Raw genomic sequence first — 27,375 nt, 5'->3', positions numbered from 1 at the left:
TTGGGCAGAGTTGCATACTATATTTGCCCTTTAAACATTCATTCTGAAACCCTTCTGATGTTGAACTGCGTTGACATCACCTGTATTTGCTCTATTAGCTTTTCTCAATTATACTGTAAATGTAAAAGGCTCCTTCTTTCTATTAATTGGCTACACATTCTTTAATTGATTATCTTAATTGGTAAAATAGTATAATGTAAAACACATACACACCCTCTTTCTCTCTCACACAGAATTGAATAGCACATTTCAGTATATAGAGTATTATGAATCTTGTGTGTATTAAACATTTTTAGTCACCAATAAAGAAGACATTTAAAACACTGATTCGTGTAATAATGAAACAGAAAGTGTGTGTGTGTGTGTGTGCGTGCCCATCTCTGCCAAAGTTCCAATGTGGTCTGCATACTAAGAAGATCCTAACACGTGCCCCTTAATTAATTTTAATAAATTCTATAATTTTAATTGGAGCCCCGGTGGCGAAGTGTGTTAAAGCACTGAGCTGCTGAACTTGCAGACCGAAAGGTCCCAGGTTCAAATCCTGGGAGCGGAGTGAGCGCCCGCTGTTAGCCCCAGCTTCTGCCAACCTAGCAGTTCGAAAACATGCAAATGTGAGTAGATCAATAGGCGGGAAGGTAATGGTGCTCCATGCAGTCATGCCGGCCACATTATCTTGGAGGTGTCTACGGACAATGCCAGCTCTTCGTCTTAGAAATGGAGATGAGCACCAACTCCCAGAGTCAGACATGACTGGACTTAACGTTAGGGGAACATTTACCTTTACTTTTTAAATAATTTTAATTAATGTATAGCTGCCTGTAACCTGCAGTATCACCTTAGTCAGTAGATGGTGGACATTCCTAACTAGGACATAGCTATTAATTAGGTGGCTTTCTTAAAAGAAAGAATTTATAAATAGTGTGTATTGCAGAAGGTTTGCTGAAACTGAAATGAGAATACCTGGGAAACAGAGCAGCAGACAGAGGAGCAATAGGAATCATTCAGAACAAGAGCTTGAAACTATGTAAGTAAATAAAAGAAGAATGGCTACATTCAGAACAACTGAGACCCCAGACCACAAGACAGAAAGCAAACTGGCCCGGGCTGTGGCGCAGGTGGGAGAGCAAGCCAGTGCAATTAACTGCAATGAATCACTCTGACCAGGAGGTCATAAGTTCGAGCCCCACTCGGAGCCTATGTTTGTTTGTCTTTGTTCTATGTTAAAAGGCATTGAATGTTTGCCTATATGTGTAATGTGATCCGCCCTGAGTCCCCTTCGGGGTGAGAAGGGCGGAATATAAATGCTGTAAATAAATAAATAAATAAATAAACTGTATGCTAAGATCTAGGAATCACCTGTTGAGATGGAAAGAGACCAATTTTTATCACAGTCTGGCCTTACAAAATGACTGAAATAACCCACTGGATGACCTTGGGCAAGTCACATCATTTCACCCTCAGAGGAAGGCAAGCCTAAACTTACAAAGAAATATTTTGATAAAAGCACTGTGATGTGTTTGCTTTAGGGCAGGGTTGTCAAACTCATTTTCACCAAGGCCACATCAGCCTTATTGTTGCCTTCAGAAGGGCCTTTTGTAATTGTAAGACTACATATGTAACTGTTGTCCTGGCATTGAAAGCCTCATGGGCCACATAAAATGACACTGAGAACTGGATAGAGCCAGCAGGCCTTGTGTTAGATACATGTGCTTTAGGGTCTCCATAAGTTGGAAACTGACTGAAGCTAAGCAACAGCAATTGTTGATATCCATTAATTGTGGTGAGCTCATTGTTAAATTTGTGTAACCATTGTCATGTAATAGGATAGAAAGGATAACTTATATGTTACAATCACAATACTATTGAATAGCTCCATAGAAATGGCAACACGTATGTAGAGAACAACTTATGAGAAGATAGAATGTATGCCTTCAGTTCTTATAGCTTCACTTACATCAGATGATGTCAATGTGTTTGAGAGCTCCACAATGTTGCCTTTTGCATTGCACAGTGAAATGGCTATTCTAATTTTTATCACATGTGAATCCAAGTGCTTCTACTCTTTTTATTTCAAAAAAAGTTTAAGAAATTTTGATACACATAATTGCACGGTACAAGAGTAAGTATCAAACAGTGCAATTCTTCAAAAGTTTATTGGTGTGAGTCAAAATTTAAGTACAGTAGAGTCTCACTTATCCAACACTCGCTTATCCAATGTTCTGGATTATCCATTTTTGTAGTCAATGGTTTCAATATAACGTGATATTTTGGTGCTAATTTTGTAAATACAGTAATTACAACATAACATTACTGCATATTGAACTACTTCTGTCAAATTTGTTGTAAAACATGATGTTTGGGTATTTGTAAAATCATAACCTATTTTGATGTTTAATAGGCTTTTTCTTAATCTCTCCTTATTATCCAACATATTCGCTTATCCAACGTTCTGTCGGCCCGTTTATGTTGGATAAGTGAGACTCTACTGTATCTGCAATAATGATGGCACTATCATAGGTCCTGTTTCTTACAAATCTGCCTCCCTCTCTATGATACACAGAGTGTTGAGGACTTTGGCGTATGGAATTGACCCATTCCACTGACTGCAACATAAGCTGCATTGAGGTTTTTAAGCATGGTGTCTAAGTAGTCTTTATAATAAAGTACAGCAGTCCAATATGGATAAGATACCAAAGTATCTTATACTGATCTTAAACAGATAGAGGACACAGACATTTTAATGTCAAATTAATCAGTGCCTTATCACTTCTACAAGAAGTTTCAGATATGTCAAAATAACTTCCTCACAACAGGTTTTGGCATTCATAGTCTTGTCAATCATACCCAGTGCTATTGAATTTTTCTTCAATCTTCACTGTTTTGTCTTAAGTAGCCTGATTGAAGTTACTGAAAATCAAGCCAAATCTCACTCAGGAAGCTTTCAGTTATAAAAAAAATTGTGATGTGTGGATTTGAATACACTCTTTCCATGAGCTGAACAGCTGTCATGCAAAACTCTGTTGGTGAAAATGAGAAGAGGTTTTCTAGCAATCCTCCTACTTCTTTGTCCTTTGAAAGTCTGTTCTGAAGTCCAGAGATGGCACATTAGGTTACACCACCAACCCTCTTCTAGCAATTATGCAGTGTCTTTTATAGTCCATAGTACTCATCTTATTTATTATTATTTATTTATTTACAGTATTTATATTCCGCCCTTCTCACCCCGAAGGGGACTCAGGGCGGATAACATTATAACACACATAGGGCAAACATTCAATGCCCATAAACACATCAAACAGAGACTGAGAGACACACGCAGAGGCAAGTTAACGTTCTTCTGAGGGGATGTTCGATTCTGGCCACGGGGGAGCAGCTGCTTCATCATCCACACTGACGGCACTTCCTCATTCCAGGTCGTAAATTAGTTATTCTTGCCTCCCCACTTTTATTAGTGGTACCTTATCCCCTACTTGATAGATGCAACTATCTTTTGAACCTTATGGCTCAGTCTACACATTGATGAATACTTGATGTTTCATTTTAGTACACATATTTTTCCCGGGGTTAAGACTTGTATTCTAGCCCTACTGTGTTCAGCCAACAAAATTTATTTTAGAATTACAGTACCACGTCTTTATTTAATGGGTAGATTTTAATGTATAAAATTATAAAATACATCATAATTTAGTAAATTAGAATGCCCATCAAAAGGTCAAAACACAGCAAAAATGTTGTAACATTGACTTAAATTGTACACTGTTTTTAAGGCATTGAATAGTTGCCTGTATGTAAGCCTCCTTGAATCCCCTCTGGGATTGAGAAAGGCAGGGTAGAAATGTCATAAATAAATAAATAAATAAATAAATCCTCTGGATAGGGCAGAACATGGAATCATATTTGTTGTCATTGTGTTTTGTGCCTCTAAGTTGTTTCTGATTAATGACAACATAAGATGAACTTATCCTTGGAGCCTGAAAGAAGGTGACTTGCTTAAGGTCACCCAATAGGTTTATAGAGAAGTAGGGGTTCAAACCCTGGACCCCAGAATCACAGTCCAGTGTTCAAACCACTACACCAGCCAGAAGAATTGTAATCGAGAAGAAACAGAGCTATTAAGAGGGTGACTAATCATTAGTGTCAATGCCAGTCTGCATCTGACTGTTCATGGTCTTTGCTAATTCTTGCTATTTTTTTCTTGGAACTTAATCTTATGGGTATGGGTATTATCGTGTTTTATATCTGTATATTCTTCCTTAATTATTAGAAACAGGACACAGGATAGCTTTAAAATGTCAAAAAAAGATACATCTGTGTCTATATCTATGTAAGAATATCCAAAAAACATAACTAAGTCACCTGTCTATTAAAATATAACTATTTAAAATATATCTGTTAAAAACATTTTTCTTCCAGAAATGTTCTTGAGGATGGCAGAACTAAGAGAAGGGTGTTCCCCAGGCAGGCTTTTGTGAAAGAATGCAGCCTTTCAGATTGTCTAGACCTGAGTCATATATTCTATCTTGCAATTCAAAACACTAGATCAGTGGTTTTCAACCTGGGGTACCCAGATGTTTTTGGCCTACAACTCCCAGAAATCCCAGCCAGTTTACCAGCTGTTAGGATTTTTGGGAGTTGAAGGCCAAAAACATCTGGGGACCCCAGGTTGAGAGCCACTGCACTAGATGATGGACTTATATGTCAGGGGGAGAATTATTATGCATATTTCTCATTGTGAATTTAGTGGAACCTATCATGCTATGTCAGGTGGATATTTTGCAATGTATTTATATTGCATCAGTACTAATGCAGATTAAGCTTGGAAAAGGTGATTATCTTAACAAGGATGTGCATGCTTCTATAAAAGCCACCTGCAAAATCCATAGATATCTGACCACAGCCAATTATTTATGACATTTGAGAGCAAGAGCACCAATTATTTTATGATATCGGTATGGAAAATCAAAATGATGTGTTTTAAAGGCCATTTCATTTGTCTTTACGGAAGACAAACTTGAGATCAACATGACTACATTTTTGCTGTGTTTTGACCTTATGATGGGCATTCTAATTTTGTATTAACTTTCCAGTAACTCATAAGTTAAGCATAACACCATTGAAATATGATCCACTGAAAATGAACAGATTTATTTCTAGGAGAAAATGTTAGGTGACAATAGCGTCAACTATGAGAAAATGTGCTGTCATTTCTAATCCCTCACACAAGGATTTGTATCTGAGGATGATTTTGCATAAAGCAAGGCAAAGGACTTGATTTCACGGTTACCACCTTCTGATGTAATCCTACTTTGCCGTGTTTCTTTTATTCTAGAAATGCCCCTAGCATGGGAAAGTGATATCACAGAGGTCTCTCTTTTTATCATGGATTGGCAAAAAAACCCCCAAAAACCCAGGTTCATTTTCATGGTCTCTGTTCCAGTCATAAATGTGCAGACGATATTATTTTTCTTACTTCGTTAAAATATAGTTCAGTCTCTTAAATGCATTTCCTGTATGCTTCGAAAGATCCTATGCTTAGTGTAGGTAAGCAGCTGTCCTGTGTATTCTCACTTGGAAGTTCCGTATTTTTCGCTTTATAAGACGCACCTGATGATAAGACGCACCTAGTTTTCAGAGGAGGAAAATGGGGAAAAATAATTTGAACTAAAAGATGACCTAGAACATTTCAATAAAATAACAGTAAGGGAGAATTGGGCGATTGTGATTCCTTTACCACTTTTAAACTTAATTTATTATGCAATGCTTTTAACGCGAAATAAAAAATCCCGCATGGCAGGGGGTTGGACTGGATAGCCCACCTAGTTTCTTCCAACTCTCATTGAGTCCCATTTTATGTTTTAATGGCAGTGTAGAAAGGGGCTTATTAAAGTGATATACAAGAGGGAATTGCAGCCAGTGTCAACAAACAGCTCTTGGTGCTGAAATCCCCCCTTTCAACAGTGTGTGTTATGAGGCTATGAATGGCAAGCCTGTAAGTGCCTTCAGGCCCCATATATCTTCACTGCCAGCTTGAACTGGGTACTATCAACCTGCATTATATGAGTCTACACTGGTCATATAATCCAGGCAGGGGCCAGCTTGGGTCCTCCAGGTGTTTTGGAGTGTGGGAGTTGAAGTTAGCGACACCTGGAGGGCCGAAACTTGCCCATGCGGGCCTCAGAGGGCGAGCTGTGGCGATTCAGGCTGGCGCTGAGGCGACTCCGATGGGCAACAGGAGGAAAGGCATTTGGCGAGGGGAGGGGGGAGCACGGGTATCGCGTCTCGCGCTCGGAGGCTCGGCTCTCGCGAGGTTTCGCCGCCGCGGCTGTCACCTTCTTGGCCAGCCGGCACGAGCTTGGTGCCGCTTCAGGACTCAGGCGAAGATGGCAGCCCTGAGGGGGCTCCTGTGGTGGCGGCGCCGCCGCTGCTGCTCCCCCTCCGAGCTGCATCCGCGCCGCCTGCTGCTGCTCTGGAGCGCGAGAGGCAAGGGCCGGGCCGCGCCGAAGAGCGGTCTGAGCACCGTGGCGGCGGGGGCTGCCGGCGGGGCGCTGGCTTGGCTCGTCTGTCAGCTCTTCTACGGCGAGCGGGAAGCATTGTTTGGCGGCAAGGGACGCCCGGCGGAGGGACGGAGGCTGCTGCCCATCCCTGTGGCGGCGGCTGCCAAGGAGACGGCGGTAGGTGCGAAGGGAGGAGGAGACGGGGAGGCCCTCTTGCTGAGAGGTAGAGAATGAAGGCTGTGGCTGCTGCTGTTATGGATGCCGTCTGTCTCTTTCCAGCCTCTTTGCTTTCTCTCCTTCCCTGCACTGCGGGAGGGCGATCTGCGGACGCGTCCAGGAAGGGAGAATGGGGCGATCTGTGCCGTGCGCACGCGCGGACGGCACAGATCGCCCCATTCTCCCTTCCTGGACGCAGATTGTGTTTATAAGACGCACTGACTTTTTCCCTCTATTTCGGGGGGGGAAAAGTGCGTCTTATAAAGCGAAAAATACGGTAAGTTCCACACAGTTGGTAAACACTGATTTCTGAAAAAAACATGCATAGAATTGTGCTACCAAACCTATGTGACATCGTTAGAATCTGTGCACAAGATAATTATCCATTTTTAAACTGTACTAGTAGATAACAATATCCCACAGTAGATCAAGCCATCAGTTTGTGCATATATATTTTGTTTGTATTGTGGTTTGCAGAAGCCTACTTAAGTTCTGTGTTCAGTAATGCATCTATTAGGCTGTTTTCTAAGTCTTGTAAACTTGTAGATTATCTACACTTTTGTTATGGCTTGAAACCTGTAGAACCCCCTGAAAGGATCTGAAAATAGAGCCATAATTGCTTATAATAGCAATTCCAGTGAAGTATTAAGCTAAGAACATTCTCATGCATTTCACTGATTTCTCTCTGCAGCCTGATCATTTTTAAATCAGCCTGTATTAGCTGTAAATTACTAATAAGCCCTATGGTGAAACATTCTAAATTTATAGGTAGCTTAATCTTGTATAACACAATAGAAACTACTTTGTGGCATGGCTCACAATGGCTTCAACTAAATCATTCAATTTAACACAACAGTTTAACCAGGTTTAACTTCTTACTGCTTAACTAATCATGTAGTGACAGGAGGCATTCATTTCCTGTCCTGTTTTACCAGATCCATGGAGATTACTTTTTAAAAACAATCTGCCTATTTGAATTTTGGCTAGTTCGTTTTGACATTCCCTGTGTTTCCAGTTGCTCTTTTCATATCAAAGGTGTTGTCTCAAAATAAATGTTTGCTCATCAGCATAATATTGTTTAGAGCTGTTAGTTTTAAAATTGTAAAGAAGATGTAATCTTGTCCATTTATATTTTTTTCATCTTACAATAGTTCTGCTTTTTAATGGAAAACTTAGGTAACAGTAGAGTGCCAAAATATGTTTGAATGTTTCCGTTTTGCATGTGACAGCAGTTATTATATCCGATGTGATCAGTGCATAATGCTAAGACACAGTTGGATAGAGTCTAGATTTAAAACAAGCTGAATCAATGTTACTTTAAAAGTTCTCTTTGATTCTTTTCTGATTAGGGAAGCAATGATTTCTTCATTTTCTTCTCACTGTAGGAATGTATTCAAGAACTATTAGCAGACTTTGGTTGTGTGTGTGTGTGTGTGTGTGCAACATTCACACAGCTTATGCCAAAAATAATGATTTCTGTACAGGAAGGAGTACTTTTTGTCCAGCAAATAATATTCCTGTTTTCTGTGGAAACCAATTGTGAATTTTGTGCATAATAATTCCCCAACTACAGTATATTCAGAGCAGGAAACTGCATTTTCTGTGTATAAAATGCGGTTTTCTGGAGAATACGACCATGTATAAATATTGCCTAGAATAAGTCCCATACTCTGTAGACTCTCCATCCAGGATTCTTCTCATCAGGGCTTCTTGATACATTTCCCCACCATTTTCTCCAAGTATTTTCAATATTTTCTCATCTCTTTTTCTTACTATTACTGTTACAAGTATAAGTTTCAAGTCTTCATTTCTACAATAGTTAGGGTATATCTGCCTTATTTGTTTTTTGATTGTGGCAAAGTTGTATTTTTCTATTTTTGCTCCCAGGATTATTGGGCCGTCTGGAGAACTAACTTCACCTAAGTACTTTTGGATTTCATGAACAAATATAGTGTAATAATATAGTTTGTCTTCATCAAGAGAGATTGGAATATTCTGGCGTGATTTCAAACAATCATGTGAATCTTTTAAATAATGCCTTAGTTCTCACTCTTCTTTGTCCACTTGATTTTGCATGTGTGAAACTGTAAGAAACTGTTGTGTTAACTATAGATATACTTCATCTATAGTAGTGGTTATTCTTTATCAGTATTGTTATTTCAGTGATTTTTGTGCTATTTGTATTTACAGGAGCAGACATTGGCTCTGAGAAAGGAAGGCATTGGTGTTGTGTTAGACTCTGAACTTCCTCACCTAATAGGCATTGATGATGATCTTCTTAGTACAGGTATCATCTTGTATCACTTGAAGGTAATTCAATACTTATCTATTTTCTAGTTCCTAAATAGACAATTTTAATTGTACTGTTAATTTGTTAAAATGAATGAGGTGCCCACCATTTCTCTGCAAATAATGGAGCACCAGCCGTTTCATGCTCTTAATTTGTTTAGTATAAAAGTATCAGTCAACTAGTGCTTATTTCTGTCCTGAAAATCAGTGATAAATGGATGGCATTCCTCTGGGCATATTGATTTTTCATTAATTTTGCTGTGGCCATGAGTAGGCTAGAAACTTTCAAAGTGCTTACTCCCTTACATTTGTAAAGATACAACTGTAAGGGAGGCACAACAGTAATGTACAGTCATCTGAGATAAGCTCTATAAATAATTCATTATTTTAAAAAACGGTTCATTCAATTGTTGGCTTATAAAATAAATATTACCAATCTGATGTAATTTAGTGTTTGTACAGTAAAGTATACCACTTTTTTCTTATAGGAAGGTACAACACATGTTGGCAGAGAAGATGCTGCAACAGAACAGGATATTGGTAAAAAAAATTATGTCTGTCATTAAGAACTTAATGGAGGGTTATTTCCAAGATTGGAGATCATTATTCTGTTTCTACAGCAAAATCTTAGAAGTATCAGATTCATAAACTTGAAAGGGGTCTTAGAATGTTTAGCTTGTGTATGATATCAATCACAGTATACCACTGATGAGTGCTCATTTAGTAAATAATTTCTAATGACCGGAAGTACCATATATACTTGTGTAGATGTCGATCTTATGCATAAGTTAAGGTTTGGGGTCTAAAATTATGGATTTTGGAATGACCAGTGGATAAGTTAGGGATCATTCTACAGAGAGGGGAAAATATCAGCACCATTGCAGGGGGCCAGCCACCACCACCATTTCCCCACCCAGGCATTTAAAAGAGCCAGAAGCAGGGCTCTGGTAGAGGAAAAAAAAAAGAGGATTTGTGCTTCTCTGGGGTTCTTTTAACACAAACTAAGCTCTCCCTTTTGTAACTCTACTTAGAGAACAGAATAATTTCTTTTTTTGGATGATAGTTAAGTAACAGTATTTACATTATCTTGTGGATAACCCAGGTCTTGGCTGATTTTTTACTAAAATTTCTAAACTCATACCCGACTACACACAGTACACGTTCAGCTTATTAAAATGTTTAAGGCACTGGGATCATGCCATGTTATGTATTCTTCTTCCCCTCAGTTATCTTTTTTGAGTTTTTTTTTAGTTTTGAGACTTCTTCTGATGCCCATAACTGTGCTTAGTATTATGCCTACACTTACAGTAACTAAGAGGCATGCTAATTAAGGGTTACATCTTAGCATTCAAAACCAGCCATTAGCCACTCCAGTCTCTGAATGATAGTAAAAGAATGGACAGAGTTGTGGCTGAATTGGCCCCAAGAGTGACTTAGATAATAAAAGCAGTTATTTCATAATGGAGAATATGTATCGTGTGGGATTGCCAAGGAAGCCCTGAAATGTGTGAAGGATTGTTTTTCTATAATTGGGCAAGACTTGTATAGTACCTCTTAAAGGTATGCCTCCTGAGGCCAATTGTAATGTGAACTGACCCTTAGCCTCTTCTGTTGGTTAATGAGCTTAATTTGTAAATAGTTATTATATTATGTTTTAATACTTCTAGCATTTTAATCTTTACAGATAAGCTTGACAAATGAGGCCATTTATGTAATTTGCCCTTGTTGCACTGTTCATTGTTAGTCTTTTCTTTCTTTTCAGACATTTATATTTATACCTATAACTATGCAAGATAATATTACATCACAATGCTGTCTTGGCAGTGAATGGAATAAAAGAGTCCATAGATTTAAATTCTAGGATAAGGGCCATACGATAGGCACAAGTGCTGGTTTTACTGATTATTAAAGAAGAAAATTCTGTTTGTGTTTTGTAGTGCTTCATGGCCTCGACTTGGAAAGTGAGCATTGCATCTTTGAACACTTGAATGGAACAGTTAATTTAATACCACTCAGTGGAGCACAGTGTTCTGTAAATGGAATTCAAATTGCAGAAGCCATGCAACTCAACCAAGGTATTTGTCTAGAAGAAAAAAATCTTACCCTTCACAGTAGCACTGAAAAGTCATAAAATCCCGTTTTTCCTCTTCTCTATATAATGAAACAGCTTGTGAACTATTTACTTTTTGTTCAAAAGAATGCATTCTATAGTTCTCCAGATGTCTTTGAACCACAGCTTCCTTTGGCACAAGCTAACTTAGACAGTGATTATGAGTGATGGAAATTTTACTGCAACTTTTAGAAGTCCAGGCATTTCTAGCTTTAGTCATAGTTCATTTGAGCAGATGATGAGAAAAATAGTGTGTGTGTGCGTGCGAAGGAAGAGGTGATCAGACTGGGTTGTGATCTTCTTTTGTGTCAAGTGAGTCACTCCAAAATAGAAACTACCATATTTCATGGCATAATAGTTGCTGCCATGTAATAATTGCACCTGTCTTTTGGGGGTTGTAAAATTGGTTATTTGTGTTCCTTACATAATAGTCGCAGAGCCATTTGGGACTGATTCTCCCTTCTTTCTCCGAAGGCAAGGCAGTTTTAAAAACCTGAAATAGAGGTTTCTGGAACATGAATCTTTTCTCCTAGACTGATTCCCCCTTTTTGTGAAGTACAGCTGAAATATTTTCTGCAGAATCCACTGCAAACACTGTATGTTATTGCTAACAGATTTGTGTAAATGGGTGGCATTCAGAAACCCTTTGCTGTTTCCAATTTTTAATGACCCCAACATTGAGCTAAGGTGGTTGGGACCCACAATTTAAGAAGCAGCGGGCCACTAACCATAACAAGGAGGTGAGCAGGTTTGATGGGGAGGGACAGGTTCCTAACAAATCCTGTCAATAAACCTATAATCAAGATTTCAAACGACATCTTTCCAAATACCAGTTTTGGAGGTGTGATTTTTGTTTTGGTTGTGATAGAAAACATTAAATTTCAGCTTCCCTTTTTTGCTTCTAAACGTCTACTCATGATTTCTGGTGGTTGCTATTTATATATTAAAGTATATATTAATTGCTCTTACACAGTTTACATCCTGTATAGTTGACCCCATGAGATTAAACCTGAACTTGAAGTCTGTGTTTCAGATCTGACTTGAACGAGAAGGGAGTTCACTTTTTGATTTGTTGAATAAGCAGTCGGGAGTACTCTACATTATCACAGTCTTTTCTCAGTAACCATTGGGTCTCTTTGGAACTGATTTGTTTCTTGAGAGAGAGAGAAAATGCTAAAGCTTAGCCTTATTACTGTTAAAGACATATGGTCTTCAGCCACAAAATCGCTCTGAAGTCTGAGACTCCCTGTATTCTTGGCAAAGTGTGTGTATGAATTTTTATAGACCTGAAGTATAAATGTATCATTTATCTCTGCATTTTGCCATTGCTTCCAAAGACCTGACCAAGTGTACTTAAATCATTCCCTGAGATTTTAAAAAGAAAAAAAATATATTTAAATTTCCAGTTGGCAGAAAGAAAAAGAGAAAGAGCTTTGAAAAGTAATGAACATATTCAAGAGTTAAAAGAGAAACTCTTTTTACAATGTTACAGGTAAAATTATAACCAGCTGGGACCCTTTCCTTATAGTTTCATAAAAACACTATTCCAATGGAAAGGAAGGCCAATCTGGTGCAACACATAAATTATAGTGATGGTATTGAAATAGCTTTGCAGCATAAAGTTTTATGAACAGTAAATCTCCTTTAAGATTAGAGTGCGATAAAGTGCGATAGGCAACGTTAGCATAATTTTGAACTGAAAGAATGAAAAGACTAGATTCTGCCTTTCCAATAAGCAATTTGGCATAGTCTGCAAAATATATTCATTTTACAAACCTTTATTGCATTTTAATTTCCGTGGCAAATTGGGCAAGCTACCAGAAAGCAAAACCGTGATGCAAATACCTCAAGAAAAGTTTGTGGCATTGAGGTTGTGTTTCTTGTTTGGCTTTTACTTTCATCAATAAGATATAGGATCATGGATTGAATGAACAAAAGACACTGTACTACAAATTCTTAGTTGGCAGTGTGGATTCAAGACTGACTTTGACATCATGTATATCTCATTCCAACCCACTGGTAACCCATATTTATCTTTAAAAAGATGAATAATTCATAATTTAACAGCCCCTTTTGCCCTATGTAATAATTTAGATTGCAGTCTTGCCAGTGCACATGACATTTTATGATATTTACTGCATGGTGTCTAGTTTATAACAGGAGCCTCCAGAGCATTATCATATCTTGCCAAGTCAGGAAAACCACTTGAACCTTTCCAAGAGTAATTAAAACAGAACACAGAAACTTGACTCATATGGAAGCATCTGCTGTTGCTTAGAACAAACAGATCAAACTCAAGATACGGTTTGGAGATGCAGTTTGGCATCAGAAAAAGTAAAATTAGTGAAGCTGAAATCCCATGTGTAAATTACCTTCTGACCCACAGAAGATAATTCTGTTCTGTTCTCCAGTCCTATAATGTCTTCCAGACCACTCCAAGCAAACAGTGGAGCACAATGAAACACCACTAGAAAGTTTCATTGTACTCCACTGTTTGCTTGGAGTGGTCTGGAAGACATTCTAGGACTGGAGAACAGAACAGAATTAGTTTACTCATTTCCCACTTTAAGTAACAGCAGTCAAGCAGCATGAACTACAGTGCTGCATGTAAGCAGTAGATTTCGGTGCCTTGACTTTCTGTGTTGTCCAGCTCTTGCCAGAAAATTCTGTGTCATTAATTTTCCTTTGAAGTTATTAGTTGCGTGTCTACATGCTTAGTTTAGGCAATACTTTCTGAGTTTCCTTGTTTTTGGAAAAAATAAAGTCTTTGATTGACATGTGTTGATGCAATATCCTTCCCATTTCTCCTAGATAAATACTACATTTGTCTGAATTTATGATCTATCAGAGAGCTATGCATCTCAAAGAAAGGACACAACTTGGGGAAAATTGTCCTTTTATATTGATTTTGTCTTTCTATTTATTTATTTATTTATTTACAACATTTATACCCCACCCTTCTCACCCGAGGGGACTCAGGGCGGCTTACAAAAATTGGCAAAATTTAATGCCCAAAATGCAATCATAAAAACAAAACAATATAAACAATCCATTAATAACATTGTTAAAACACATTATAAAAACCTTAAAAACGTATATATAATCAATTAATTCTTAAGCTGAATTTATTTGAAAGTCAGAATAGGTACATTTTTAAGTGTCATTCCAGCCAAAAATATATTATGTTTTAGCTTTGGATAGCATAGGGAAGGATTAGTACTCCCCCATGGTGTCTGCTTTGCCATCTATGCCCCTGTTCAGAAAATTTTGCTTCACTTTATGTCCCTGTGATAACTGGATTTTGAAAAATGTGGCTTGTTGTGGAAACAAGGATTTGTGATAAAGTTTCAGTTTCACTGCCTCAGCAATTTCTCACCAACATCGCCAGACAACGCCACAGCAACGCGTGACTGGGCACAGCTAGTATTTTATATTCTTCCACAACAAACTAAAGTTCTTGCCTTTTACCACTGCATCCAAAGAAGGGGATGGTTCCTTTTTTGATAAAAAGGAAAGTACAGTCACTCCCCAAGTTACAAACATCTGACTTACAAACAAATCATAGTTAGGAACAGGGGTGACACAACAGGAAGTGTGAGAGAGCTACTCGTTAGAAGGGAAATTCCTTCCTGACAGAGTTATAGTGGTGAAAAGGTGTCTCCACTGAAGTTTTCTCACCAATCCTCATTTCCACAAGCCATTTTTTTCAAAATTCAGTTTTCACGGGGACAGAAAGTGAGGTAAAATCTTCTGAACAGAGGTGCAGACAGCAAAAGCAACACCACCAGGCAGGCTGTTAACCCTTTCATATTCTATCTATAGATAGATAGATAGATAGATAGATAGATAGATAGATAGATAGATAGATAGATAGATGGGCCCGGGCTGTGGCGCAGGCGGGAAAGCAAGCCTGCTGCAACTAGTTGCAATGAATCACTCTGACCAGGAGGTCATGAGTTTGAGGCCCTCTCGGAGCCTATGTTTGTCTTGTCTTTGTTCTATGTTAAAAGGTATTGAATGTTTGCCTATATGTGTAATGTGATCCGCCCTGAGTCCCTTTCGGGGTGAGAAGGGCGGAATATAAATGCTGTAAATAAATAAATAAATAGATAGATAGATTTGTAAAAATACAAATTCAGCTTAAGAACAGACCTACAGAACCTATCTTCTTCGTAACTTGGGGACTGCCTCTGCTAAAATTGCTCCATGGATAAGTCAACACGAGGCCCAATTATTTGAATAAATATTCTAGATGTATACATTAGTATATGCAGTACATGCTTACATAATTATTAATTGCAGTTGTATCCAGCTCCAGTTACATAGATTAAGTAATGTGTTGAGAGTATTTCTCCTAAAACCTAAGTCTCCTAGAAAACTTTCTTCTGAATATGAATACCTTGGTGATAAAGAGAAGTGGAAGCATTTATAGGTTTATGCCAATTTTGGGTTTTTTTTAAATGGCTCTGCTATTCTGCCCAATGGGTTTGAAGTAGGGTATAATGTTATCCACTTATTGCACTTTTTCATCCCTCATTCCATTTCTTCCAATGCTTTTATCTAGCCGTGGATACATAATAATATAATTTCCAAAGAGCTGAGCAACCACCCAAGCATCATCCTCTGAAATAGTATAGTAGAAACAGAACTGATGCAGAATAGTATGCCCATCATACCATCCAGACTCCTTATTGAAAGCCTTCGACAACACATACTTACTGAATGTTGGTAAGAAATCCAGCAGCTGTTTGTCTTTTCATTCTACAGGATAACCAAATTAATTTCCATACCAAACCCAATCCTGAAACCACATTCAACTAGGGCTAGACTGTCAAAAAGATCTCTGGAGCTGGCTTGCAACTATCCAAAAAAGCATCTTTCCAAGAAAAGTGTTGTTGATGGCTTCAATGACACATCTTCCACACATACTTTTTGTACTAGTAGAACGTATAGTATATCCAGGATTCCTGTTTAAAGAGATCTTGGACAGTATAGGGGGACAGACACAACATACAAGGACTCTGAGGATTTTGTGATACAGTCAAATAGTGGAGTAAGAAATTGAAACCTGGAAACAGTTTTTGGGTGGCAAAAACATGCTTCTGTAAAACAAAAAAATCCTATGAAAATGACTCCTGAAACACAAATGCATGTTTAATGAATGTATAATTTGTGCACAAAAATTGGGATTTCCTAAAAAGTCTTTTTGAGACAAAGTCTTTTGCAAAACCCCACGACTCTCCGATGTTTAAATACTGAGACATATTGGCCAAAATTTTCATCACTGTGTTATTCTGACTTGGGTTTCCTAAACATCAATAAATCCATTTTTAGCCAGGAAATGAACGATGGTGGATATTATTTCCATTGCTAGAACATTTCATTTGTTGAAAATAATGAAAACATTACAGAAAGCAAGAAGGGCTTTACTGACTGAAACACAAAGTGTTCTACTTGCACCCCTATGAAAGGCTTGAAGATATATATAAGAAAAGTATTATGAAATAATTCTTATTGCTAATACAGTAGAGTCTCGCTTATCCAACGTAAACAGGCCGGCAGAATGTTGGATAAGTGAATATGTTGGATAATAAGGAGAGGTTAAGGAAAAGCCTATTAAACATTAAATTAGCTTATGATTTTACAAATTAAGCACCAAAACATCATGTTATACAACAAATTTGACAGAAAAAGTAGCTCAATACATAGTAATGCTATGTAGTAAATACTGTATTTACAAATTTAGCACCAAAATATCATGATGTATTGAAAACATTGACTACAAAAATGTGTTGGATGATCCAGAACGTTGGATAAGCGAGTGTTGGATAAGTGAGACTCTACTGTATGTTGCTTTTTCTTTGTCGTAATTATCCATTTTTCCCCAGTAAATGTCTTTGTCAGTGTTGCCCTTAAAGTGGACATTTTTGGTGTATCTATGTCTTCAGTGATACTATGAATCTTTCTTACTAGGTGCAGTAATATTACTTGGCAGGACAAATATGTTTCGTTTCAATCATCCCAAAGAAGCAGCCAAATTGAGGGAAAAAAGAAAGGTGAGATTAAAAATGTGAGAAGCTGACATTATTTGTAATTAACACATTTAGTATGACATTTTGCCCTAATTATAATTGGAATTAAAACGTGTTTTCAATGGGAAATGCTAGAATTATTAACAACATTCATTTAATACTAGCAAATAATGATTGAATTTGTTTGCTTCCTTTTTTAGAGTGGACTACTTTCTTCCTTCAGCTTGTCCATGTCAGATCTTTCAAAATCTTGTGAAAATCTCTCGGCAGTTATGCTTTTTAATCCAGGGTAAGCATATTTCAAATAGTACTGTTTTAATTAGAGTGATAATATAGTAAGCATAGTTGTGTGTGTATATATGTGCATTAAAGCTGATATTTGAAATGAGAAGTTTTCCTAACAATCTTGCTGTCTGCCTGTATTTACAAAACTCAGATTATATATATTAAATAATATGGATAAATAAAGCTCGGAGAGATGAGAGAAACAGTTGAAAATGTTCTGTTTAATGTAGGGATGTTGCAACTATCCACTACTGATTTCACTATTTTGAATTTTAGCAGTACAACATTTAGTACAACATTTTCACTATTTTGAATGTTAGCAGTACAAGATCAGAGTCAGTCGACATACCTGTATTTTGAGAGTTTTGTAGAAGTATGAATGATTATTAGGAAGAAGTGAACAAACTACTATAAAGAATAGAACTGTTTAAGAAAGAGGATATTTTTATATTATGAATTCTATTCATATCTTAAAGTTAATTTCTTTTGCTAGTAGATTAGTAATATACATATAAATATGTATTATAATTATCTGTCATTCATATAGGAACTACACATAATAAATCTTAGATATACAAGTTATATAGTTTATACACACGTATTATTTCATTATATTTTTAGTTCACAAATCCTATTGCAGTCATCTATCTTCTTCTGGTTTTTTTTTATACAATCCATAAAAGGTTTCCATTCTTCTTGTAGTTTTATTATCTTGTTGTAGAGTTAATGTTAATTTGTCAATTTCAGCCATTTCATTTTTTTTTTGTAATCCATTCATCAGGTGTTGGTGTTCTTTGTTGCTTCCATAGTTTTGCATATTCAATTCTTGCTGCTGTAGTCATGTACAGGAAGATTTTTTCCTGGTGTTTCTGTATTTGCTTGTCTAATAGTCCCAATAAAAAAGGTTTAACAGAGTAATTTTTTGTAAATTGTATTCTTTTCTTCCAAATTTCCTCCCATTCTTCTAAATTTATTGCTTGCCCTATGTTTTTTGCCCATTGGATCATGGAGTCTTTTATTTGTTTATCAATTGTGTATTGTCGAAGGCTTTCATGGCCGGGATCACAGGGTTGTTGTATGTCTTTCGGGCTGTGTGGCCATGTTCCAGAAGTATTCTCTCCTGACGTTTCGCCCACATCTATGGCAGGCATCCTCAGAGGTTGTGAGATATGGATAAACTAAGTAAGGAAAGGAAAGAATATATATCTGTGTAGAGTCCAGGGTGTGGCAAGAGTCCTTTGTCACTGGGAGCCAGCATTAATGTTTCAGTTAATCACCCTAATTAGCATTGGAAATGTTTTGTCTCTTGCCTGGGGGCATCCTTTGTTCAGTCAAGCCCTCAGAGAGTTGGTTCCCATCTGGTAGCCAGATTTTGTTCATTTTCATGGTTTCTTCCTTTCTGTTGAAGTTGTCCATATGCTTGTGGATTTCAATGGCTTCTCTGTGTAGTCTGACATGATAGTTGTTGGAATGGTCCAGCATGTTTGTGTTCTCAAATAATATCCTGTGTCCAGGCTGGTTCATCAAATGCTCTGCTATGGCTGATTTCTCTGGTTGAGTTAGTCTGCAGTGCCTTTCATGTTCTTTGACTCTTGTTTGGGCGCTGCGTTTGGTGGTCCCTATGTATACTTGATAACAGCTGCATGGTATCTGGTAGACTCCTGCAGAAGAATTGTGTATTCCTTCAGAAGGTATTGATATATTTTCCCAATTAATTTGTTTTTTGTTTGTTGTAATAAATTCCATTGAGTCTCTGATTCTTGTATGCAGTGTTCCCTCACTATTTCATGGTTCGCTTTTCACGCCCTCGCTGTTTTGCAGGGGGGTTTTTTGTGGTCCAAGAATTCCTCTCAGAATGCCTTGGACCTTAATGCTATCCAATCAAAAGTGGTATCTATCTATCAAAGTAACCAATTAAACAACACAAAGCAACTCATGGAGGACTAGGCCACCGTGGAGCCTATCTTTTGCACATGTGTTCTCGCCCTGCCCCCTCTTCCAGGAAAGCTTCACTGACTCCCCAGGAATCCTGGGAGTTGCAGATTTACAGCTTTCTCTGCCAAATTGCTGTCCGCCTCACCAAACTAAAACAACTACTATGCAAAACGGGCTTGCAAAGGAGAGAAAGGCCACCCAACTACTAAAATAAGGTATAAATATTAAAATAAATATAGTGTCCCTACTTTGCGGATTTTCACGTATTGCAGGTGGTCCTGGAACGTAACCCCAGCAATGTCACTATACCTTGTTTTTGTCTGAGCAGAGTAGAGAATTTTTAATATCAAATATGTGAATAATTAAATCTGCAGAAGTCAAAAACACAGATGTGGGAAAGGGGCTAATTAAAACACACTCAAAGAGATTAAAATATAAGCATAAAAACAATTAGACAATTTATATTGTTGAAATGTATTAAAAACTTTATACAAACCTTAAAATCCCAATAACACATCCTTTAACAGCCTTGTGTGGCTGTATGTTCCTGAAGACAGAGAAATGTTTTTACCTGCTAATGAAAGATGAGGAGGGGATGGGGCCATCCTGGCTTCTCTAGGGAAGCTCCAGAGCCTGGGAGCAGCTCTTGTTTCCACCAAATAAGCTTGAGAAGGTGGCCGAACAGAGAAAAGGCCCTCTCCAGGTGGTCATAGATGGACTCATAAAGGGAGATAAGGTCCTTCAACAGATAATTACTTTCTTACCATTTCTCTGCTGCAGAGTAACACAGTTCTCTTTACTTTGCTTCTGTTTAGTTGTAGTATGTCCTATGTTGTGTGTATGCACATCCATGTATGCTGCTACCAATTTTTTATTATATCCTCATGACGAATTGTTCTGATTGTGCATGTGTGTGAGTGCGTTTCTGGCAGTGATAAAGCAGGTAGTAAAATGTCACATCTTACCTTCTCACCTCCCTTGTTTCTCATTCAGTGTCTTGGGAAAAGAAAAAAAATCTGTGCTAACTTGCTATATTCTTTCTGTTTTTGACCACTTTAAAAGGTGGTTGTGGCTGATCATGCCTCACTCACAACAAACTCCAGTTTATAGCTTCTCTCTCTTCTTGCACCTGAAATCTTTAAGCCTCTCTGGGTTCGTTATTTGCATCCTACAATGACTACACCAACATACCACATGTGTTTTGTTTTGGGTTTCTATATGTATGACCGAGTTGGACTAAAAGCCTTCAACAGAATGACACCCAGACACTGATGTAAAACTGTAACAGCAACAAATATTGTTTATTGAATAATGGGCGGCTCAAAACATCAAGGTAACATCATGCTTCCACTTCCGCTTTTTCGTCAGGCACTTCCATTCCAACTCTTCCTTCTTATGCCAAACACACACTGCTACCAATTAGAGATGGAAAAATACTCACTTTTTGTTGTCAGGTTCAAAAATGGATGTCTTGGTAGCAAGGAAAATTGGGACCAGTGAAAATTTTACGTAATTTTCTCTTGGTATTCAAAATGTCCCAAACTGTTGCTGAGGAATTATTCTGCTTTTTAAATAAAAATATCCTGGTATCTGTTGTTTGTAGGCCGCTTGAACCATTGCAAAGACAACTGTGTCCCTAAAGTGAAGCCAAGAAGTACCTCCTTAGTGCAATTGTAGTTCCTTTTGCACACAACTGCTGTGTGAAAAGTCTTTTAAAAATACATCTGGCCTTAAATATCTTGGAGATTATGCTGTACCTTGAAAATTTGCTATGATGATAGGATCTTAACAGTGTGGTTCATCTATTATGCTCATCTATTAAGTGTATCAAAGGGAAAAGCCCTTTTCTTCCCTCTCAGGTTGCAATGAGAAAATATATTGGATCGCATTGCATTGCAATCCTGCTGCTCTACTGAAATGGTATCTAAAGCACCTTTAAAGAAGATCTAAAACCTTGGATCTAAAAACTTGATAAAAGGTTAAAACACAAACAGGCTGTTGATTTTTAAAGCCCATAAAATTGTTAAAAAAACATATCAATAAAGAAAAAAATGCAGTACATGTAGCTGATGAAGAGATCCTTCTGTATATCCAGTCTTAACTGTCCCAATATGCAGGGTGCACAAGAAGAGTTGCTTGGACATGATTTTTTGGTTTTTTTAAAGGTGGGAACCCATCCTATATATTTGTACTAAACTTACTAAATATGTTTAAATATTTAAACATTTATTAAATATATCCGTGAGGATTGGTAGATGCTGGATAAATGTATTATATGGTTGTTTGAAAGTTACTATTAAAATAGGCCTTTGACTGTGTGGATCATAATAAATTGTGGCAAGTTCTTGTGGTATGGGGATACCAAGTTACTTTGTCTGTCTCCTGAGGAATCTGTATAACAACCTAGTAGCAACAGTGAGAACAGGCCATGGAACAACAGACTGGTTCAAGATTGGGAAAGGAGTATGGCAGGGCTGTATACTCTCACCCTACCTTTTCAACTTGTATGCAGAATACATCATATGATGTGTGGGGCTTGATGAATCCAAGGCTGGAGTTAAAATTGCTGGAAGAAACATTAACAACCTTAGATATGCAGATGATACCACTCTGATGGCTGAGGAGCCTTATCACCAAGGCAGGCATGTAGCCGGGGGGGGGGGGGGGGGGCTTGAGGGGCTTCAACCCCCCCCCCCCAATTCTCAGAGTGATCCGCGAGAAGGCCTTACATTTATTATTTAAACTGTTATGTTTATTCATATCATGATCTGATCACCATGATCAATATTTCCCATATACATGGGGATATTGGGATAACGATACAAAAGGTTTTCTAGGGTAGACTCAGCCCCCCGAAACAAAATCCCAGCACCCCCCGAATCAAAATCCTGGCTACGGGCCTGCACCAAGGTGAAAGAAGAAAGTGCAAAAGCTGGGTTGCAGTTAAACATCAAGAAGACCATGATGATGGTAACCAGACTGATTGATATCGGGCAAATAGATGGAGAAAATGTGGAGGCAGTGACAGATTTTGTATTTCTAGGCACGAAGATTACTGCAGATGCAGACTACAACCAGGAAATCAGAATACATTTACTTCTTGGAAGGAGAACAATGACCAACCTCAATAAAATAGTGAAAAATAGAGACATCATACTGCCAACGAAAGTCCGCATAGTTAAAGCAATGGTATTCCCCATAGTTACCTATGGATGTGAGGGCTGGACCATAAGGAAGGCTGAGAGAAGGAAGATAGACGCTTTTGAACTGTGGTATTAGAGGAAAATCCTGAGAGTGCCTTGGACTGCAAAATGATCAAACCTGTCCATACTCCAGGAAATAATGCCCGACTGCTCACTGGAGGGAAGGATATTAAAGGGAAAGATGAAGTACTTTGGCCACATAATGAGAAGACAGGAAAGCTTGGAGAAGACAATGATGCTGGGGAAATAGGAAGGAAAAAGGAAGAGGGGTCGCCCAAGGGCAAGATGGATGGATAGTAACCTTGAAGTGACTGGCTTGACCTTAAAGGGGTGGCAACGGCTGACAGGGAGCTCTGGCGTGGGCTTTTTTTTTTTTTTTTTTCCGTGTCAGGAGCAACTTGAGTTGGCGTGGGCTGATCCATGAGGTCACGAAGAGTCGGAAGCGACTGAATGAATAAACAACAATTAAAATAGGCCTAATATAACCTATATGATACCATACCATAAACTCTGTATTGATTTGATAATAATATTAAAATACAAACAAAAAAGGAAATAAAGACGAATAAAAACAAACAAATTAATAAGACAGTTTTACAGTATTTTTTATAAAAACAGCTTTGTTTTGATAAAAAATTATTTTAATTTTGAATTAAATATTATTTTTTCATTTTTGTTGGTTGTTTGAGAGCTCCTGTTGCTTGAGTTCTGGTTAAATAGAGTGTATTGTATGTGGAGGATGCCCTAACCCATCCCCCCATCCTTTCTTGAGGATTTTAAGGAGAATCCTGAGCAGAATGTACTGTCGCAAAGTAGCTGCAGGGGAAAATAGTAAAACCCTGTGTTAGTTAGAAGTGCTTTCCACCCACATTAGCATCATATGTTTGTGTATATGTTTGTACATGTGTAGAATTTGCTGTTAAGGTGTTAATGGTTTTCTCTGCAATCTTATCTCTGTACACCCTTTGCTTAACTGACTCCTTTATCTCTGTCTACCTCTTCTGGCAGCCTTTTCCCCGTAAAAGGACCAATCTGTCTCAGGTAGAGAAACTAAAATTATTTATACAGATTACTATGCTTATGTGTCTCTAACTTCCAAATAAAGTGCTAATCATTTATCTGTGTCATTTAATGTGTTGTGTTTTGATATCAATTAAATCTTTAAAAAAAACCTAATATTTTGAGTGGAATGTATTAAAGTATGAAAGGGAAATTATAATCATTGTTCATTTAAAAAAAGAAACGTAATGTTTTCTCCAACAGATTAGAATTTGAGAGACAGCAACGAGAGGAACTAGAAAAATTGGAAAGTAAAAGGTAAGTGATAGGGATACTTGTCTCTTATTCTCTCCCTCTAATGTCAACGGAATAAACTGGAATGGAAGATAGATGTTTCTAATTCATCTGAGAACTCTGCTCCCAGTAGTATAAAAACTCTGGATTGAACTCATTGTACTCATTGATATCTTGTGCTTCCAGATATAGATTTTAAAATAGTAGTTCTAAAAAGTATATCACCAAGAATGTATTTGTTCTTATATAAACACATATTACACATAAAATTAATAAATAATGTATTGTGTCTGTCATTTTAAATACATATAATGCCTAATATGCATTACCTTATGTTCTATGTTGTTAACTGATAGTATATATTGTATGTATGTATGTATGTATTATTATTTGCTGGTACACAATTTATCTTGTTCAAGGGCTACTTTTCTCCGTTTCTTCATAACAGGACAATATTTTGAACAAATAGCCTTTGTCTAAACCACTGCTTCTTAAACTATGAGTCCCGACCCCAAATGGGGTCCCCATAACTCAATGCTGGGGTCCTGAAAAAGTTGGGAATAGTAAAAGTCTTCTGAACATCACCTAGTGGCTGTTACAGACATTTACATGAATCTGTTGAAAAAGTAAAATACCTTTTCTTAATTTTTTTTTTAGAAAGCTGATAGAAGAAATGGAAGAAAAACAAAAATCTAACAAAGCTGAGCTGGAAAGAATGCAACAAGAAGTAGAGTCTCAGCGTAAAGAAACAGAAATAGTTCAGCTCCAAATCCGAAAACAAGAGGAAAATCTTAAAAGGAAAAGCTTTCATATAGAAAGTAGGATGAAAGACTTGTTGGCAGAAAAAGAAAAATTTGAAGAAGAGAGACTACGTGAACAGCAAGAAATTGAATTTCAAAAAAAGAAGCAAGAAGAAGAAGTTTTTTCTCGAGTTACAGAAGAACTTCAGCGATTACAAGAGCTCAATCAGAATGAGAAAGCAGAAAAAATGCAGATTTTCCGAGAACTGGAAAAGCTTAAAAATGAAAAAGAAGAACAATATGTCAAATTAGAACTGGAAAAAAAGAGACTGGAAGAACAGGAAAGAGATCAAGTACTGCTGGTGACAAACTTAGAAGAGCAGCTTAGGGACAAACAAGTCATGATACAGCTGCTCAAAAGAGGAGATGTTCAAAGAGTTGAAGATGAGAAGAAGGACCTTGAAGACATCAAAGAATCTCTCTTGCGAGTCAAAGAAGCCAGATCTGAAGATAATGAAGACTGTGAAGAGTTAGAAAAGATACAGCACAATTTTATGGATTTTAAGAGAAAACAGCTAGAACAGCTAACTGGCTTGGAGAGAGACTTGGTGCAACAAAGGAATCATTTAGAAAAAGAGATAGCTGATGAACGCGAAAACCTGGATCCTTTAAAACACTCCTATACACAGCACTTACATCTTGAGAAAAATGATGGAAGCATACTGGATACTGCCTTAGCAGTTGAAGAATGTAACAAAATAAAATCAGCTGAGTATAGGGCGCAGTATAAAGAACGGCAGCTCCTGTTTCTGATGAATAATCATTTGCCAGCTTTATTGGAAGAAAAGCAAAAGGCCTGCGAAATACTTGATCGAGGCTTCCAAAGCTTGGACAATACTCTTTATGAAGTTGAGAAAGAGTTAGAAGAAAAGGAAGAACAGCTTGCACTGTATAAGGACAGTGCGAGCCAGCTACAGCAGCTTCAAGAAACATTTGAATTCACGGCCAATGTGGCTCGGCAAGAAGAAAAAGTGAGGAAAAAGGAAAAAGAAATTCTAGAATCAAGACAGAAGCAGCAGCGAGAGGCTCTGGAGCAAGCAGTAGCCAAGTTAGAAAGACGGCACTCGGCATTGCAACGTCATTCTACCATCGAGATTGAAGAGCAGAAACAGAAGCTTGCAACTCTGAACAGCAGTTGCAGTGAGCAGGCCGGCTTGCAAGCTACACTGGAGGCAGAACAGAAAGCATTGGAGCAAGACCGAGAACAGTAAGAGGAATCCAATTTGTTTTTAACACACACATATCCACATACCTCTGTTTCACTTATTGTAAATACCCAGTTTCAATGCTGCCAACAGAAAGGTAGTTACTTGAGCAGAAACTATAACACTCATCTCATAGTCAAAATGATCCTAATTTCAGGGAACGTGCTCATCCAGTGTAAACTTACCTCCCTATATAAGTAGTGATTTTTGGAAGGGTATTTTATCCCACCTGCTGCTACTCTGAAAATTACACTGGCCAACACACATTTTAGTGTCTCAGATGTTAGACCTCTTTCCGGGTCTATCTGACCTGCTGATTGCAAAAAATGGCACCAGTTTTCTTCTATCAGCTTTAGTTTTTGAGAAGCAGAACATATGGCATCTACCAGTCACCATCTGCTTGCCCATAGAAAATCGTGATAACTATATCTAAGAAATTAGAGCTGATATAGTCTATTCCAGGTATGGGCAAACTTTGGTTCTCCAGGTGTTTTGGACTTCCAACCCCCACAATTCCTAACAGCTGGTAAGCTGGCTGGGATTTCTGAGAGTTAAAGTCCAAAACACCTGGAGAACCAAAGTTTACCCATATCTTGTCTATCCAATGCAATTTTCTGTGCCCCAAATAGCCTCCGGAACAAGCCTAAAAACCAAGAAACCTTTTTTTTGGTAGGACTGTGTTATCAGTCAGTTGATTACAGAAAAAAAGAGCACATGCTTGTTAACAGTGAAGACAGTTTTAGTGTCAGAGCTGGTTTGCTTTGTTAGGCTACAGCAGACATTTCCTTCCTTTTAGCCAGATGGAAGGTTTCTTCCTGGGGAAACAGGATGAAATGTCTTAACATCTTTAAATGACTAATGGGACATTGTAACATCATTTATCTATTAATATGTATTAATTCTTCCAGACTTTGCACACTATTTGCATTTTGTGTTTATGGTTTTAGCCACTGCAAAATCTAAGATAAATATTGACGCCATGGTCTAACATACTTTTAGTGCCTCAGTATGAAATAAGCTTCTTATGTGATGGTAGCTGTAGAGTACTTCTCATTGTGAATAGATTTTTAGTTTTGAAGAGCTGCTAATTGTGGTGTAGTAACATTAACCTGTTGTTTAAGCTCTTTAGAAGGTTCCTTTAAGACCTTTGTAGAAACAAAACAGAGCTGGGGTTAAAAATCAAATTTGAATCAATAATTTAGTTTCTTCCCTACTATACAAAGAATTATAGAGAACATGAACAGAAATTTTAGGAGGATATAGTCTTATTCGTTATTTCTTTTCCAATGCAAATCTTAGATTATCATTAAAATTTGCCTGCTATCTGGAGTGATATGTGTTGGGACTTTTTTTGTTTTGTTTTGGACCATGATAAAATGTGAGGCTGCTTACATTTGAAAGCAGCAGATGTTAATCTTCCAAAACAGATTGTCTGCATTGGTGTTTGTTTTAACATATTAGTTTTCTACTGTGCAGCTGTTGTTGATTTTAAAATGGCACCAAGCGATGATGG

At 37.6% G+C, this 27,375-nt stretch overlaps 1 protein-coding gene across 9 annotated transcripts in view; it reads left to right on the top strand.

Annotated features, from left to right (window-relative positions):
• The window catches only part of kif16b (kinesin family member 16B), a 174,452-nt gene that overhangs the window by 55,126 nt on the left and 91,951 nt on the right, over positions 1–27,375 (top strand). For 8 of the 9 annotated variants that reach the window (XM_062958377.1, XM_062958355.1, XM_008115058.3 and 5 more), the window contains exons 13-20: positions 8,901–9,020; positions 9,488–9,539; positions 10,937–11,074; positions 17,083–17,165; positions 17,342–17,430; positions 23,573–23,605; positions 23,828–23,881; positions 24,515–25,864. In XM_062958377.1, the coding sequence (XP_062814447.1) occupies positions 8,901–9,020; positions 9,488–9,539; positions 10,937–11,074; positions 17,083–17,165; positions 17,342–17,430; positions 23,573–23,605; positions 23,828–23,881; positions 24,515–25,864 (1,919 nt within the window). The remainder of the gene's footprint in view (positions 1–8,900; positions 9,021–9,487; positions 9,540–10,936; positions 11,075–17,082; positions 17,166–17,341; positions 17,431–23,572; positions 23,606–23,827; positions 23,882–24,514; positions 25,865–27,375) is intronic. The other variant, XM_003215243.4, reaches the window with a different exon arrangement.

This window comes from Anolis carolinensis, chromosome 1, assembly GCF_035594765.1.
Source record: "Anolis carolinensis isolate JA03-04 chromosome 1, rAnoCar3.1.pri, whole genome shotgun sequence".
Classification (NCBI taxonomy): domain Eukaryota; kingdom Metazoa; phylum Chordata; class Lepidosauria; order Squamata; family Dactyloidae; genus Anolis; species Anolis carolinensis.
The sequence above is the reverse complement of the archived record's forward strand: the minus strand, read 5'-3'. Positions and strand labels throughout refer to the sequence as shown.